At 47.4% G+C, this 17,168-nt stretch overlaps 1 protein-coding gene across 4 annotated transcripts in view; it reads left to right on the top strand.

Moving 5' to 3' along the window:
• The window catches only part of ANKRD22 (ankyrin repeat domain 22), an 83,939-nt gene that overhangs the window by 45,104 nt on the left and 21,667 nt on the right, over positions 1–17,168 (top strand). The window contains exon 1 of one of the 4 annotated variants that reach the window (XM_072130866.1): positions 412–524. The exons of 1 other annotated variant lie outside the window; for it this stretch is intronic. Coding sequence is in view for 2 of the 3 variants with exons in the window: in XM_072130863.1 (XP_071986964.1) it covers positions 13,021–13,142 (122 nt within the window). In the remaining variant the exon portion in view is untranslated. Of the gene's footprint in view, positions 1–411; positions 525–9,368; positions 9,440–12,933; positions 13,143–17,168 lie in introns of those variants that run through there. 2 more of the 4 variants (XM_072130864.1, XM_072130863.1) reach the window with 2 other exon arrangements.

Genomic DNA, 17,168 nt, shown 5'->3' with positions numbered 1-17,168 from the left:
TGCACACAATGTCGAGTCTCGTGTACCTGTTTGCATGCTGTGTGTCATCTACTCGCAAGCTCTGCTCACGCACCGATGACAGGTGAAGATGACTCACACAAATACATGCAGGAATAGGACCTGCAGGGCCGACCAATAAGAATTTTTGGGCCCTTGTCTGCATACAATCTGCCGGGGAAGTTCCCTTGCCGAATCACACACATGGGGCTGGCAACATGACAGAGGGCAAAGAGTCCGCCCCCTGTGCAGAGCCCCGCCCCTGCGCAGAGCCCGATCCCCTTGCAGAGCCCCACCCACTGTGCAGAGCCCCGCCTACTGTGCAGAGCCCTGGCTGATTGGTGGTGGAGCAGCAGCTCTGTGAAGGAGAATCTGCTCTGCTTTGTGAAATAACTTACTCTGGCCAGTCGGGATTTGGGGAGGGGAACACAAAATCAGTAGCAACAGAAGATCGAAGCATAGTGTGCAGCTGCTAAATGTTTCCTGCCTGTGAGTGCCATAATAAAGCTGACTGCTGCCTATAGAAGGTAAGTGCATATCTAGCTATTGTAAATATCTACTTATATTAGTTCTATCTATCCATCTATCTACCTTTCTCTCAATCTTAAAGGACACCTGTCATCAGGTCTGTGTCACTAGTCCTGTCTAGGACTAGGCCTTTATCTAGTCATATCATACATTAATCATTATAAAATCATCTATTCTTTATCATGTGGGTTTATGAGAGATCGGTCCTGTCAGACTAATCTGATTGGTTTCTACGAGGAGGTAAGTTCAAGACTGGATCTGGGGGACGCTGTGGATGTTGTATATCTGGACTTTTCAAAGGCATTTGACACCGTGCCACATAAAAGGTTGGTATATAAAATGAGACTGCTGGGAATAGGAGAAAATCTGTGTATTTGGGTAAGTGATAGAAAACAGAGGGTGGTCATTAATGGCACATTCTCAGATTGGGTTGACGTTACCAGTGGAGTGCCACAGGGGTCAGTATTGGGGCCACTTCTTATTAATATTTTTATTAATGACCTTGTAGTGGGTTTACACAGTCAAGTTTCAATATTTGCAGATGATACTAAGCTGTGTAAAGTAATAAATACTGAGGTTGATAGTTTAGCATTACAGAGGGATTTGTGGAAGCTTGAGGGATGGGCAGAGAAATGGTTGATGAGGTTTAATGTAGATAAATGTAAAGTTATGCACTTGGGCCATGGAAACAAAAAGTATAATTATGTTCTAAACGGTCAATTACTTAGTAAAACTGAAGCTGAAAAGGACTTGGGGGTATTGGTGGATGGTAAACTTAATTTTAGTGACCAGAGCCAGGCGGCTGCTGCTAAAGCAAATAAAATAATGGGATGTATCAGGAGAGGAATAGATTCTCATTAGAGATGAGCGAACACTAAAATGCTCGGGTACTCGTTATTCGAGACAAACTTTTCCCGATGCTCGAGTGCTCGTCTCGAATAACGAACCCCATTGAAGTCAATGGGAGACTCGAGCATTTTTCAAGGGGACCAAGGCTCTGCACAGGGAAGCTTGGCCAAACACCTGGGAACCTCAGAAAAGGATGGAAACACCACGGAAATGGACAGGAAACAGCAGGGGCAGCATGCATGGATGCCTCTGAGGCTGCCTAATCGCACCATTATGCCAAAATTATGGGCAACAGCATGGCCATGACAGAGTGACAGAATGAAGCTAGATAGCATCTAAAACATCCAATAATTGACCCTGACACTATAGGGGACGGCATGCAGAGGCAGCGGCAGCAGGCTAGAGAGTGGCATGGCGACATACCCTAAATGGACTCAGGCTTCAAACCAATGGGTGGCAGAGAGGAACCAAAGGAGGTGAGCAAGAAGCGCTCAAATAATATCGGTACATGATAAAAGTTTGCCAGTATATTTTGTGGATTACACAGCAGGGTGGCGACAAAGTTAACATGGAAGCCATGAAAACAACCCAAAATTCTGCCTGACACAGCTCGTTTGATAAGGGGACCATGTATGCTTACAGTTCATGCCAGTCGCTGCACTGGCTGCCAGTCTCCTTTCGAATACAGTTTAAAATAATAATAACCCTCATCCATAAAGCTCTGTATAATGCTGCACCCCCCTACCTCTCCTCTCTTATCTCAGTCTATCGCCCAACCCGTGCTCTTAGATCCGCCAGTGATCTTAGATTAACCTCTACCCTAGTGCGGACCTCCCACTCGCGTCTCCAAGACTTCTCTAGAGCTGCACCAATTCTATGGAATGCTCTGCCCCGGACTATCAGACTAATACCTAACCTCCAAAGTTTCAAACGTGCTCTTAAAACCCATTTCTTTAGGCAAGCCTATAACACTCATTAACTGCATGAAGTTTTAACTCTTCTACTAACCCGTCCTGTGTCGTCCTCCCATCTGTTATCCAGCAACCAACAGGCACCAGACTTCTCTGCAGTCCCATTCACCCTGGACCTGGTATATAAGATGACGGCTGAGTGGTTCAAGCGACAGCAATTCCATTTATTATATTTTTTTCTATTCCCTAAGAAGAATGGCTTGACCATTAAATATTCTTTTACCTCGTGTTACCCCATCATCTTCATAAACCGTAAGCTCTGGCGAGCAGGGACCTCACTCCTGTTGTTCCATACAAATGTTGTGCTCTGTTACATTACATTTGTATTTGTTTCCTATGATTTGTAAAGCGCTACAGAATATGATGACGCTATATAAATAAAGATTATTATTATTATTATGGAGGCAGTGAACTAGTAGTAGATTAAAGGTGCTGCAACTATGTTAGTTGGATCTTGGGATGGAGCTGGTGCTCTGCAGCCAGGCGAGCTTTCGCCAATCCAAGCCCCTGTCTCTAGGCTACTCCCCAAACAGCACTTCTAAGAACCTTTTGTATAAGATCAAGTGTAGTAGCGTTCTTATAAGTTTAGGATATGGCGGGTGAGGGGAATGTAAACAGATGCGCAAGAAGCGCTGAAATAATATCCCTAAATGGTAAAAGTTTGCCAGTATATTTTGTGGATAACACAGCAGGGTGGCGACAAAGTTAACAACTTTGATGTGGAATCCATGAAAACAACCCAAATTTCTGCCTGACACACCTCGTTTGATAAAGGGACGATGTATGGAGGCAGCTATATGGACGACTTTTGGAGGTAGCAATGGAGACAACGTGTGGAGGCTGCTATGGAGACAATTTAATTTGGATAGTGCCTGTATGTGGCAGTCCCAAACATTTTTCAAACCAGAGGAGCAGGTAGGTGGCCCTGCAGTAAAATGGAATAGATTGAGTGCCTGTATGTGGCAGTCCCAAAAATTTTTCAAACCAGAGGAGCAGGTAGGTGGCCCTCCAGTAAAATGGAATAGATTGAGTGCCTGTATGTGGCACTCACAAAAATTGTTTCAAACAGAGGACCGGGTAGGTGGCCCTCCAGAAAAATTAAATGCATGAAGTACTATAGCAAGAGCCAGTGGGCCCTGTCAAAAAATAGCCATTTTCCTCTGCTTTACTGTACAAAGAGGAGGAGAAGGAGGAAAATGAGGAGGAGGAGGAGTGGATCAATTATTCAGGTTGAGCTTCCTTCACCTGGTGGAGATTGGAAATTCTGAGAAATCCAGCCTTTATTCATTTTAATAAGCGTCAGCCTGTCAGCGCTGTCAGTCGACAGGCGTGTACGCTTATCGGTGATGATGCCACCAGCTGCACTGAAAACCCGCTCGGACAAGACGCTAGCGGCAGGGCAGGCAAGAACCTCCAAGGCGTACAGCGCCAGTTCGTGCCACATGTCCAGCTTTGAAACCCAGTAGTTGTAGGGAGCTGTGTGATCATTTAGGACGATGGTATGGTCAGCTACGTACTCCCTCACCATCTTTCTGTAAAGATCAGCCCTACTCTGCCGAGACTGGGGACAGGTGACAGTGTCTTGCTGGGGTGACATAAAGCTGGCAAAAGCCTTGTAAAGCGTACCCTTGCCAGTGCTGGACAAGCTGCCTGCTCGCCTACTCTCCCTCGCTACTTGTCCCGCAGAACTACGCACTCTGCCGCTAGCGCTGTCAGAAGGGAAATACTGTTTCAGCTTCTGCACCAGGGCCTGCTGGTATTCATGCATTCTCACACTCCTTTCCTCTGCAGGGATGAGAGTGGGAAGATTTTGCTTGTACCGTGGGTCCAGGAGAGTGAACACCCAGTAATCGGTGCTGGAATAAATTCTTTGAACGCGAGGGTCACGGGATAGGCAGCCTAGCATGAAATCTGCCATATGCGCCACAGTACCAACGCGTAAGAATTCACTCCCCTCACTGGCCTGACTGTCCATTTCCTCCTCCTCCAACTCCTCCAACTCCTCTTCTTCTGCCCATACACGCTGAACAGTGAAGGACTCAACAATGGTCCCCTCTTGTGTCTCGCCAACATTCTCCTCCTCTTCCTCCTCATCCTCCTCCACCTCCACCTCCTCCGATATGCGCTGAGAAACAGATCTGAGGGTGCTTTGGCTATCAACAAGGGAATATTCTTCCCCTGTCTCTTGTGACGAGCGCAAAGCTTCCGACTTCATGCTGACCAGAGAGTTTTTCAACAGGCCAAGCAGCGGGATGGTGAGGCTGATGATGGCGGCATCGCCACTGACCATCTGTGTTGACTCCTCAAAGTTACTCAGCACCTGACAGATATCAGACATCCACGTCCACTCCTCATTGTAGACTTGAGGAAGCTGACTGACCTGACTACCAGTTCTGGTGGAAGTTGACATCTGGCAGTCTACAATCGCTCTGCGCTGCTGGTAAACTCTGGATAACATGGTCAGTGTTGAATTCCACCTCGTGGGCACGTCGCACAACAGTCGGTGAGCGGGCAGTTGGAGGCGGCGCTGCGCTGCCCTGAGAGTGGCAGCATCTGGGCTGGACTTCCTGAAATGCGCACAGATGCGGCGCACCTTCGTGAGCAAATCAGACAGATTGGGGTATGTCTTGAGGAAACGCTGAACTATCAGATTTAACACATGGGCCAGGCATGGCACATGTGTCAGTCTGCCGAGTTGCAGAGCCGCCACCAGGTTACGGCCGTTGTCACACACAACCATTCCCGGCTTGAGGTTCAGCGGTGCCAGCCACAGATCAGTCTGCGCCGTGATGCCCTGTAATAGCTCTTGGGCGGTGTGCCTTTTGTCGCCTAGGCTCAGCAGTTTGAGCACCGCCTGCTGTCGCTTAGCGACGGCACTGCTGCTGTGCCTAGAGCTACCGACTGATGGCGCCGTGCCCACGGATGGTAGTTCGGAGGAGGAGGTGGAGGAGGGGTGGGAGGAGGAGGAGGCATAGTAGGCCTGAAACACCTGGACCGAGGTAGGCCCCGCAATCCTCGGCGTCGGCAGTATATGAGCAGCCCCAGGGTCAGACTCGGTCCCAGCCTCCACCAAGTTAACCCAATGTGCCGTCAGCGATATATAGTGGCCCTGCCCGGCAGCACTCGTCCACGTGTCCGTGGTCAGGTGGACCTTGTCAGAAACGGCGTTGGTCAGGGCACGGATGATGTTGTCTGACACGTGCTGGTGCAGGGCTGGGACGGCACATCGGGAAAAGTAGTGGCGGCTGGGGACCGAATACCGAGGGGCGGCCGCCGCCATGAGGTTGCGAAAGGCCTCGGTCTCTACTAGCCTATAGGGCAGCATCTCCAGGCTAAGCAATCTGGAGATGTGCACATTAAGGGCTTGGGCGTGCGGGTGGGTTGCACTATATTTGCGTTTCCGCTCCAGCGTCTGGGGTATGGAGAGCTGAACGCTGGTGGATGCTGTGGAGGATCGTGGAGGCGACGATGGGGTTTTTGTGGCAGGGTCCTGGGCAGGGGGCTGACTAGCAGCTGACACAGGGGAAGGAGCAGTGGTGTGCACGGCCGGAGGTGAACGGGCTTGTTGCCACTGAGTGGGGTGTTTAGCATTCATATGCCTGCGCATACTGGTGGTAGTTAAGCTAGTAGTGGTGGAACCCCTGCTGAGCCTGGTTTGGCAAATGTTGCACACCACAGTCCGTCGGTCATCCGGTGTTTCCTTAAAGAACCTCCAGACTTCTGAAGATCTAGCCCTCGCCGCAAGAGCCCTCGCCACGGGAGCTTCACTAGTTGACACATTTGGCGCTGATGCACCAGCTCTGGCCCTGCCTCTCCGTCTGGCCCCACCACTGCCTCTTCCAACCTGTTCTGGTCGAGGACTCTCCTCCGTCTCAGAAGCACTGTGTTCACCCGGCCTCTCAACCCAGCTTGGGTCTGTCACCTCATCATCCTCCGATCCCTCAGTCTGCTCCCCCCTCGGACTTCCTGCCCTGACAACAACTTCCCCACTGTCTGACAACCGTGTCTCCTCATCGTCGGACACCTCTTTACACACTTCCACTACGTCAAGAAGGTCATCATCACCCACAGACTGTGACTGGTGGAAAACCTGGGCATCGGAAAATTGCTCAGCAGCAACCGGACAAGTGGTTTGTGACTGTGGGAAGGGTCCAGAAAACAGTTCCTCAGAGTATGCCGGTTCAAATGCCAAATTTTCCTGGGAGGGGGCAGACTGGGGGGGAGGAGGCTGAGGTGCAGGAGCTGGAGGAGTGGCGATTTCGGTGACATGGGTGGACTGCGTGGAAGACTGACTGGTGGTGGACAAATTGCTCGAAGCATTGTCAGCAATCCACGACATCACCTGTTCGCACTGTTCTGGCCTCAACAGTGCTCTACCACGAGTCCCAGTAACTTCAGACATGAACCTAGGGAGTGTAGCTCTGCGGCGTTCCCCTGCTCCCTCATCAGCAGGTGGTGTCTCACCCCGCCCAGGACCACGGCCTCTGACCCCTGCAGTAGTTGGACGCCCACGTCCCCGCCCTCGTCCTCTACCCCTAGCCCTCGGGTTAAACATTTTTAAAATGAGAGTTATAACTTTATTTTTTTTTTAACTTTTTTTTGTTTTTTTTTGAGTTTTTAAAACCAAACAATGCTATCCTATTGCTATGGCTATTTTCTAGCCAAGTATCAAAGCACACTACTATGCCAGATGAGATGACACTGAGTTAGTGCCTAATAGAAATCCAACCCCTACTAAATTTTCCCACTTCGGTCTTTGCTATGGATATGTGCGTCACTAAGCGCAGAACACAGCGGTCGCAAGTCTCACTACAAATTGCTCAGAATTGGCTAGTACATGCACTGCAGAAAGTACAGCCACCAGCAGATCAACCAGAAATCAAATATATAGAACGCTACTGTAGGCGTAAGTAAGCTCTTTGTATTCTCCTATGGCTATTTTCTAGCCAAGTATCAAAGCACACTACTATGCCAGATGAGATGACACTGAGTTAGTGCCTAATTGAAATCCAACCCCTACTAAATTTTCCCACTTCGGTCTTTGCTATGGATATGTGTGCCACTAAGAGCTAAACACAACGGTAGCAAGTCCCCCTGCTAATTCCTCACAAAATGGTACTAGATGCAAATTAAAATTAAAAAAGTAGAACGTTATTGTAGCCCTAAGAAGGGCTGTTGGGTTCTTTGAGAATCACTCCTGCCTAACAGTAAGCTAATAGAACACCCTAACGCTTTCCCTGACCAGCAGCAGCTCTCTCCCTAGCGGCATCCAGACACAGAATGATCCGAGCAGCGCGGCCAGCGGCTAGTCTATCCCAGGGTCACCTGATCTGGCCAGCCAACCACTGCTATCGACGTGTAAGGGTACCACGTCATGCTGGGTGGAGTGCAGAGTCTCCTGGCTTGTGATTGGCTCTGTTTCTGGCCGCCAAAAAGCAAAACGGCGGGAGCTGCCATTTTCTCGAGCGGGCGAAGTATTCGTCCGAGCAACGAGCAGTTTCGAGTACCCTAATGCTCGACCGAGCATCAAGCTCGGACGAGTATGTTCGCTCATCTCTAATTCTCATGATAAAGACATAGTTTTGCCCTTATATAAATCCCTGGTCAAACCACACATGGAATATTGTGTACAGTTTTGGGCACCAGTGTATAAAAAGGATATAGTAGAGCTGGAACGGGTGCAGAGGAGAGCAACCAGGATTATTAGGGGAATGGGGGGACTAGAATACACTGACAGATTAAAAAATTTGCGATTATTCAGTTTAGAAAAAAGACGACTGAGAGGAGACCTCATTACAATGTACAAATACCTGAATGGACAGTACAAGGATCTCTCCAAAGATCTTTTTATACCTCGGCCTGTGACCAGGACAAGGGGGCATCCTCTGCGCCTAGAGGAGAGGCGATTTTACCATCAACATAGACAAAGGTTCTTTACTGTAAGAGCAGTGAGACTGTGGAACTCTCTGCCGCATGAGGTTGTTATGGCGGACTCTATGTACATGTTCAAGAGAGACCTGGATGCCTTTCTGGAGAGCAAAAATATCACGGGTTATGGGGATAAAACATTTATTTAATTCTTAAAGGTTGGACTTGATGGACTCCTTCCAGCCTTATATACTATGATACTATGATGTAAATGAGGCTGGTCACTTGGTCAGAGGCAGTGATGTCACCCCTGTTCCCCCTCCCCTCTCCTCCCCCTGATCATGTCTGTGTGTAATGTATAGTAAAGCATTGCTGGTGTCTGTGCTTTATCTGCTGACATGTTCTCTCCTCCCATACACATGTGTGAGACACAGACATCAGCTCCACAAGTACCTGACATGTTCTGCTACAACATGGCTGCCTGGAGCTGTTGTATCTCTCCGATACACACACAGAGACTGCAGAAAGCACATTGAGGAGCCATTACACCTCACACCATTATACAGGCTGTCAGTCATGTGTATAGTAGTATCTCATACACAAACACAGGCTGCAGGGGGCGCCAGCACCAGGGAGCACATGGAGGAGCCATTACACCATTATACATCACACCATTATACAGGCTGTCAGTCATGTGTATAGGAGTATCTCATACACACACAGCTGCAGGGGGCGCCAGCACCAGGGAGCACATGGAGGAGCCATTACATCATTATAAAGGCTGTCAGTCAAGCACTGGGGGTGTGGCTGTGCCTCCCACTCATGAATAAGCTGGACAGCTTGAATATGCTAATGACTCATTGGACCCCTCTCATGTCATTTGCATACAGCTTTAGGACCTCATTGCTTAAGGTTACAGGCATGTAGAGGGACAATGAAGGGATAGAGGCAATGCTTTCTAATGGCAGTTTATGAAAATATATTTAGTTTAGGGGGTTATTTTGCCTGACGGGTTCTCTTTAACCAAAGAAGCCAGCAGCACTCCAGAGATGATTGTAAAAATACAGGGGCACATTTACTTACCTGAGCTTTGGAGTTCAAAGAAAGTGCATTGTCCGCCAATAATGCATTGTGCCGCGATTCACTAAGATCGTGCGCCCGATTTCCTGCATGTGTCACTTCCCCGCTCAGGTCCGACAGAGTTCATCTTCTTCTTCCTGGTGCATGTAAGTTCATTGTCTTGTGACACAATTTGATTCTTAAATCCCGCGCTCAGTCCAAATCAGTCGGATTGTCCGACGGCCCGCCCCCCAATTTGTGCCGCATGGAAGCCAGCGCAGTCCGATTGCGCGCAACACAATCCTAGCACAAACCCCTGTTAAATACCTGTCAAAGCTGCGCGACCCTTAGTAAATAAGCCCCATAATCTTTCCACATTGCAACTGTTTCTCCGTCTGTCTGGCTCGGGAGAAGGTAGAAGCGGTTTATTACGGCTTATGTCTTCTTTCTTCACTGCATAACGGTAAAGTAGCGTTATCCTGTGAATAGTAAAGGAAGCGCTGCTTTTGGCTGTGTAGACCCGGTGGTTGCATGATTGCCAGGTCTGCAAGGGTTAAGTAGAGTTGCTGGATCTAATATGGCTCAGTACAGCTCTACCTCTGACATTTACCCCCACATGGGGTAATTTTCCTCTGTAACTGGGGATGTTTTAAGATGTTTTCATTTTGAACTATCCTTATGTGTCATGAAAAAAAATGCTGTAAAAGTTTTTAAAGTATTGCACAAAAAAAAAGAAATGGCCCCAAGGGTGATGCCGCACGTTGCGCTTTTGGACCATTTTAACGGATGCGTTTGGCGCACCTCAGCTGCTGAAGGTCATCATGTAACGCACCTCAGCTGCTGAAGGTCATCATGTAACGCACCTCAGCTGCTGAAGGTCATCATGTAACGCACCTCAGCTGCTGTAGGTCATCATGTAACGCACCTCAGCTGCTGAAGGTCATCATGTAATGCACCTCAGCTGCTGTAGGTCATCATGTAACGCACCTGAGCTGCTGTAGGTCATCATGTAACGCACCTCAGCTGCTGAAGGTCATCATGTAACGCACCTCAGCTGCTGAAGGTCATCATGTAACGCACCTCAGCTGCTGTAGGTCATCACATAACACACCTCAGCTGCTGTAGATCATCACGTAACGCACCTCAGCTGCTGTAGATCATCACGTAACGCACCTCAGCTGCTGTAGGTCATCACGTAACGCACCTCAGCTGCTGTAGGTCATCATGTAACGCACCTCAGCTGCTGTAGGTCATCATGTAACGCACCTCAGCTGCTGTAGGTCATCATGTAACGCACCTCAGCTGCTGTAGGTCATCATGTAACGCACCTCAGCTGCTGTAGTTCATCATGTAACGCACCTCAGCTGCTGTAGGTCATCATGTAACGCACCTCAGCTGCTGTAGGTCATCATGTAACACACCTCAGCTGCTGTAGGTCATCATGTAACGCACCTCAGCTGCTGTAGGTCATCATGTAACGCACCTCAGCTGCTGTAGATCATCATGTAACGCACCTCAGCTGCTGTAGATCATCATGTAACGCACCTCAGCTGCTGTAGATCATCATGTAACGCACCTCAGCTGCTGTAGATCATCATGTAACGCACCTCAGCTGCTGTAGATCATCATGTAACGCACCTCAGCTGCTGTAGATCATCATGTAACACACCTCAGCTGCTGTAGATCATCATGTAACGCACCTCAGCTGCTGTAGATCATCATGTAACACACCTCCGCTGCTGTAGATCATCATGTAACGCACCTCAGCTGCTGTAGATCATCATGTAACGCACCTCAGCTGCTGTAGATCATCATGTAACACACCTCCGCTGCTGTAGATCATCATGTAACGCACCTCAGCTGCTGTAGATCATCACGTAACGCACCTCAGCTGCTGAAAGTCATCATGTAACACACCTCAGCTGCTGAAAGTCATCATGTAACGCACCTCAGCTGCTGAAGGTCATCATGTAACGCACCTCAGCTGCTGTAGATCATCTTGTAACGCACCTCAGCTGCTGTAGGTCATCATGTAACGCACCTCAGCTGCTGTAGATCATCATGTAACGCACCTCCGCTGCTGTAGTTCATCACGTAACGCACCTCAGCTGCTGTAGGTCATTACGTAACGCACCTCAGCTGCTGTAGGTCATCACGTAACGCACCTCAGCTGCTGTAGGTCATCACGTAACGCACCTCAGCTGCTGTAGGTCATCACATAGCGCACCTTTATAGTAAAGGATCGTATTCGGAACCTGTCCCTTTTTGTTGACTCCACCTTATGAGGATTTGGACCAACCCACAACATGGGGCCACTTTTAAAACTTTTTCCAGGACCATTTTAATTTCCCAGTCCCCGCCCCTGCTTGTCTGGCAAAGTGTGTGGCCTTCCATCCCCCCCCCCCCCCCCCCCAAAGTGTGTGGGCTACTGCACCATATGCAATGTAATCCAATGATTTACAGATGACATTCCCGATGTTGTCTTTTTTTCTTTGTAATTCATTGTAATCTCACTGTAGCAGAGGAAATTTCTGTGCACAGTGGGAAGAGAAAAGTACTCTGCACAGTGTAAGGGCGCATTCACAAGATGCGTTGCGATGTGCGTCGCGTTTTTGACGCATTCCACTGGCTTCAGCCTTGATCACATGCTGAGGTTACATTGCATCTCCACTGCATCTGCTAAAACGCAATGTAACCTCAGCATGTGATCAAGGCTGAAGCCAGTGGAATGCGTCAAAAACACGACGCACAACGTGACGCAACGCATGGTGTGAATGCGCCCTGAGACTACATTCACGCGACGTTGTGCCTGCCGTATCGTAGCACTGTGGGCCCATGTCGGCACCCAGGAGAGGAGGAGGGCGTGAGCTCTGCTCTGCCCCTCTCCATTGCGATGTATGGTGCACGACATGTCCTATCTTTTCCCAGGCTACGGAACAGTACAGTGCCGCACGTGTGCTGTACCTTACAGCTACTGTACGGCGCTGTGCGCCCATTGCCGTCTATGGGGTTCTGGTAATGCCCACCCCAGAGCTGGCTCATTTGTATAATTTCAAAAGTTAATTTCAGAAGGAAGGGCACCATGGATAACAAATATAAGAGTATTACTACAGAGAGCTTGGTGACGTCACGGCTCTCGGCACCTGAAGGAGGAATAATTAAACATCGGAAGCCATCGCCAGCCCGAAGATGACGTAGGGTAGCATCGGAGGGCTCATTTACATATGTAAGAAAATCGTTTTTTAAGCTAAACTAAAGTTTGCCGAGCCTAACTAAACTATGTGCCGGCATCAGCATTAAGTAGCCTACAGGGTGGTCTGCTCGCATGATTTCATCATGCAAGCAGTGGTAGGTTTCCTTTAAGCTACAAAATGGCTGCGTCCTTAAGGGGTTAAAGCAAATTTTTCAGCTTTTGCTAGCAGCAGAGCACATGGCACATGGTTCTTGTGTTTGTACTCTTTTGGGTTGACACCATCTGGTGGCAGAAAATATTAACAACAAAGACATTTATATAAAGAGAAGTTTTATTTAATAAATAACATGGAAACCGAAATATAAAAGAATGCTGCAGATTGTAAAAAAAAAGCACAATAGCAGTGATGTGATTTTCACCCAGATCAGTTGTTTCTAAAGTTCTTGACAGTTCTTGTTGTGGGCGCCAGGTCATGTGATCACCGGCCTGACCACCAGTTCAGAACTAGTCTTCTGTGTAGATTGGATAATAGTCTGTGCTCTGAACTATAGGATTATGTCATCACCTAAATCTCTACTAGCAGATATCAGGACCCCTGGCCACCACCCAGCTCTATCCTCTGCTCTGCATGTGCCTCTATACAGAGCCGCTGAAGACCCTGTTCCTTTGTTTTATAGGTAAGTGGGAGTCACACAGGCGTGTCCTTTAAAAAACTGAACCATTTTCTTTCCATTTTGTATCCTTGCCATCTGTTGATCTGGGTTTTTTTGTGTCTGCAAAATAAAAAAAAGATGATTTAGGGTGATGCCATACATGGCGTTTTGAACCTGTTTTGCATCCGTTTTTTGACCCGTTTTTTAAGCAAAACGCATGCTTCTTGCATAAGACTGCGTTCCCACGTTCTGGTTTTCAAATGCAGTTTTTGATGTCAAAACCAGGAGTGGAGCGAGAAAAAGAGGAGTAGCACTTCTCGATTATATGCACTGTGCCGCGATTCACCGAGATCATGCGGCCGATATCCTGCATGTGTCGCTGCCTTGCTCAGGTCACCATCTTTTAAGTGGTGCATGTCAGTGCATTACTTGCGACACAATTCGAAGGTTTAATCCTGTGCAGATGCTCCAAAAACCGATTGCGTGCTCCGAAATCCCATCGCAAACACTTGTTAAATACCTGTCCAAGCCATGCAATCCCTGAGAAAGGCGAACAGTCCAACAAAAATGGGCAGTGCGACCCTAAGGGCGCTGTCCCACGTTGCGTTCGCAAACGCAGACGCAGACCAAACCGCGCCCACTGGGGCGGTCCGCGGTCCGATCGCATCGGTGTTTTTCTATGGAAACGCCTGCGATCGGGAACGAGCCGCGCTGGCGTTTCCATAGAAAAACACAGATGCGATCGGACCGCGGACCGCCCCAGTGGGCGCGGTTTGGTCTGCGTCTGCGTTTGCGAACGCAACGTGGGACAGCGCCCTTAGGGTGGTGACACACATGCCTTTTTAGGCCTTTTTTTGTCCGTTTTTAGTTTCGTAACTAACGCATCCGGTTTTCTGAATTTGCGCAATTAAAAACTGACAAAAAAGCATGCATTTTCAAAAACGCATGCGTTTTTTTATGATCTGAAAACGCACTAACTAAAAACGGACCAAAAACGGCCTAAAAACGCCATGTGTGCCACCACCTTTAGGCCGCTGTCACGCGTTCTGCTAGCATCGCGTTATGAACGTGACGCTGGCGCACAGGGGGCGGGCCATCTGCCCATTCGCATATGCGTTTCCAGAGAACCGTTTTTTGACGGACTGCTTAAAAACGGGCCAAAAACGCATTCAAAACGCCACGTGTGCCATCACCCTCAGGGCACCTTCACACAATGCGTTGCGTCACGTTTTTGGGTGTTTTTTTGACGCATTCCAAAGGCTTTAACCTTGATCAAATGTTGAAGTAACATTGCGTTTCCATTGCATTTGCTAAAACGCAATGTTACTTCAACATGTGATCAAGGTTAAATCCTTCTGGAATGTGTCAAAAACGCATCAAAGACCGTGACGCAACGCATCATGTAAATGCGGCCTCAGAAACCTGAGGCTGCGTTTACATTGTGTTTTGAAGCTGAGAAGAACAGATTTTCCAAATTACATTGCTGCTAACATTGCATTTACAAAACACACATGTTTACATCATGCTAACATTTACAAAATGTAATTTCAGCGCAACTTTAACGCATCCGGTAACATCTTCAGCTGTTGTATTGTGATGTAAAGGTTGCATGTGGACACAGCCCAAATGTCATAAGGGGTCATATAGCTTTAGGGTGATGCCACACATGGCATTTTCAGTCCGTTTTTCGCAATTATCTTAATAGATAAACAGGTTGTAAGCAGCCAAACACATGGTAAAAGGCCAAAAACGGACTGAAAACTGATGTTTAAAAATGGACCAAAAACGCCATGTGCGGCATCACCCTTAGGCCGGCGCCACACAGGGCGCTTGCAAACGCAGACAAAGTTGCGCCCACCAGGGCGGGCCTCGGCTCGATCGCATCGGCGTTTCTATGGAAACGCCTGCGATCGGGAACGAGCCGCCGGTGTTTTGCGTGAATTTAACGCAAAACACCGGCGGCTCGTTCACGATCGCAGGCGTTTCCATAGAAACGCCGATGCGATCGGGCCGAGGCCCGCCCTTGTGGGTGCGACTTTGTTTGCGTTTGCAAGCGCAGACAAAGCGCCCTGTGTGGCGCCAGCCTTAGTCAGGACATTTGTGCGTGTCTTTTTTTTTTTTTTCTCCCAACCCTTTCTACACTCCTGCTTTTTTTTCTATTGGGAAAAAAATAGAGAAACTCTAATTTGGCGAACTAAGTGGCAAATTCACAAATTTTGGCAGAAATATGCAAATGCGCCAACAAAATGATGCAAGTATAGGAGAAAAAAAGAAAAGGCGAAGATAAATGATCCCATAGAATTCTATTGTTGTTGTCTAAGGGTGATGCCACACATGGCGTTTTGAACCTGTTTTTGGTCCGTTTTTTTTAACAGTCCGTCCAAAAACGCATGCGTTTTTTTAAAACACATCCGTTTTTGACCAGTTTTATTTAAAATAATTGGTAACACCTGTCAAAAACGGATGCGTTTTTGGACGGACTGTTTAAAAACGGACCAAAAACAGGTTCAAAACGCCATGTGTGGCATCATCCTAAAGGTACGTCCACATGTTCAGCTTTTCAGTTGCAGTTTTTGAAGCCAAAAGCAGGTGTGGATCACATAATGGGTTGAGACAAATAATTGAAAGGTGCTGCTCCTCCTCCTACTTTACTCCATTCCTTGTTTGGGCATCAAATCCTGCATCTGAACACACCCTAACAGGGTGATATTCCTGTGGACATTTGAGAGGTTTAGACTTTTGAACAACCCCTGGAATGTTTCATGTGCATTGAACCTTTGCTCTAAATCACCAGAATATAAAGGAGAACTTTCCCTTTTAGACTGTGCTCCATACATTGCAGTCATATAAATGTTATTATAGAAAACTGGAAAAACCAGTCCAGGTAATTTAGTCACCTTGGTTGCCTGTTGGGGTGAGGCCCTCTTTTGATTCAAACATCAATGCACTTATCTAAAGGGCTTAAAACTGAACGTTAGAGATGAAACCTATGAAACTTTATGATGAAAATGAAACTTTTTTTTTCCAATTAAATTCAGATGTATCCATTCTTCTTAGTTCTTCTTAGGGTGATGCCACACGTGAACCTGTTTTTGGTCCATTTTTAAGCAGTCCGTCAAAAAACGCATGCGTTTTTGACCAGTTTGAATTGATAATTGATCAGACCCGTCAAAAACGGATGTGTTTTCAAAAAACGCATGCGTTTTTTTGACTGACTGCTTAAAAACAGGCCAAAAATGTGTTCAATTTCATTTAATGTTAGCACAGACCAAATTACGGAATTATTGAGACTTTCAATAAGCCACCCCAAAGGTCAAAGATTAAAAAAAAAACATTTGCCAAATGGAGACTTTTTATTATCAAGCACAAACTCCCATAAAATGGAAATAGAAAATAGAATTACATTTGTCTTGTATTGCATTTGGTACGAAGGGGTTTCAGAATTATACTAAAATAATTACCAGTTCATTCCTGAGCTGCTGTCCTGATCTTTGTTGACATGCAAAGGGGATATTTTAGAGAGAGAGCAACCTATGCAATCGCTCGGGGTCCCCTGCAGTGGTGGGATGTAGTTGATTTTGATGGCCAATCCTCTGAGGTTGATTTTAAACTGTGTTGGCAACCGCAAGATGCCAATATAGTTTAAGTCTATGGGAAAGCAGGTAGCAATAGTGGATCAATGCATCAGGGGAACCCTAGATGTAAATTTCGTAAGGCACATATATACGTCATGTCACTGTTGCAGCATATCACTGGCCTCATGCTGCACAATACTGAGGCCAGTGATGGGCTACAAAGCAATGCAATGTATATAGGCAAGTGACTGCTATACCCAAGGAAATAATCATCAAAAAAAGAGGACTGGGTCACCAATTATTTTGTAGATGCTTCTCAAGGTCCTTTGAGCCTTACTTGTTCTCTTTTCACATAGATCCTTCATAGAAGCATCCTAGTGTCTAAACTTTATCTCTGTTCCCTTTTATGTGGTTAAAGGGAACCTACCACCACAATTCTACCTATAAAAGGTAGAACGGGTGGTAGATGGATGTA

The sequence above is a fragment of the Engystomops pustulosus genome, chromosome 11 (genome assembly GCF_040894005.1).
Source record: "Engystomops pustulosus chromosome 11, aEngPut4.maternal, whole genome shotgun sequence".
NCBI lineage: Eukaryota > Metazoa > Chordata > Amphibia > Anura > Leptodactylidae > Engystomops > Engystomops pustulosus.
This window is presented reverse-complemented; position numbering and strand designations above follow the sequence as displayed.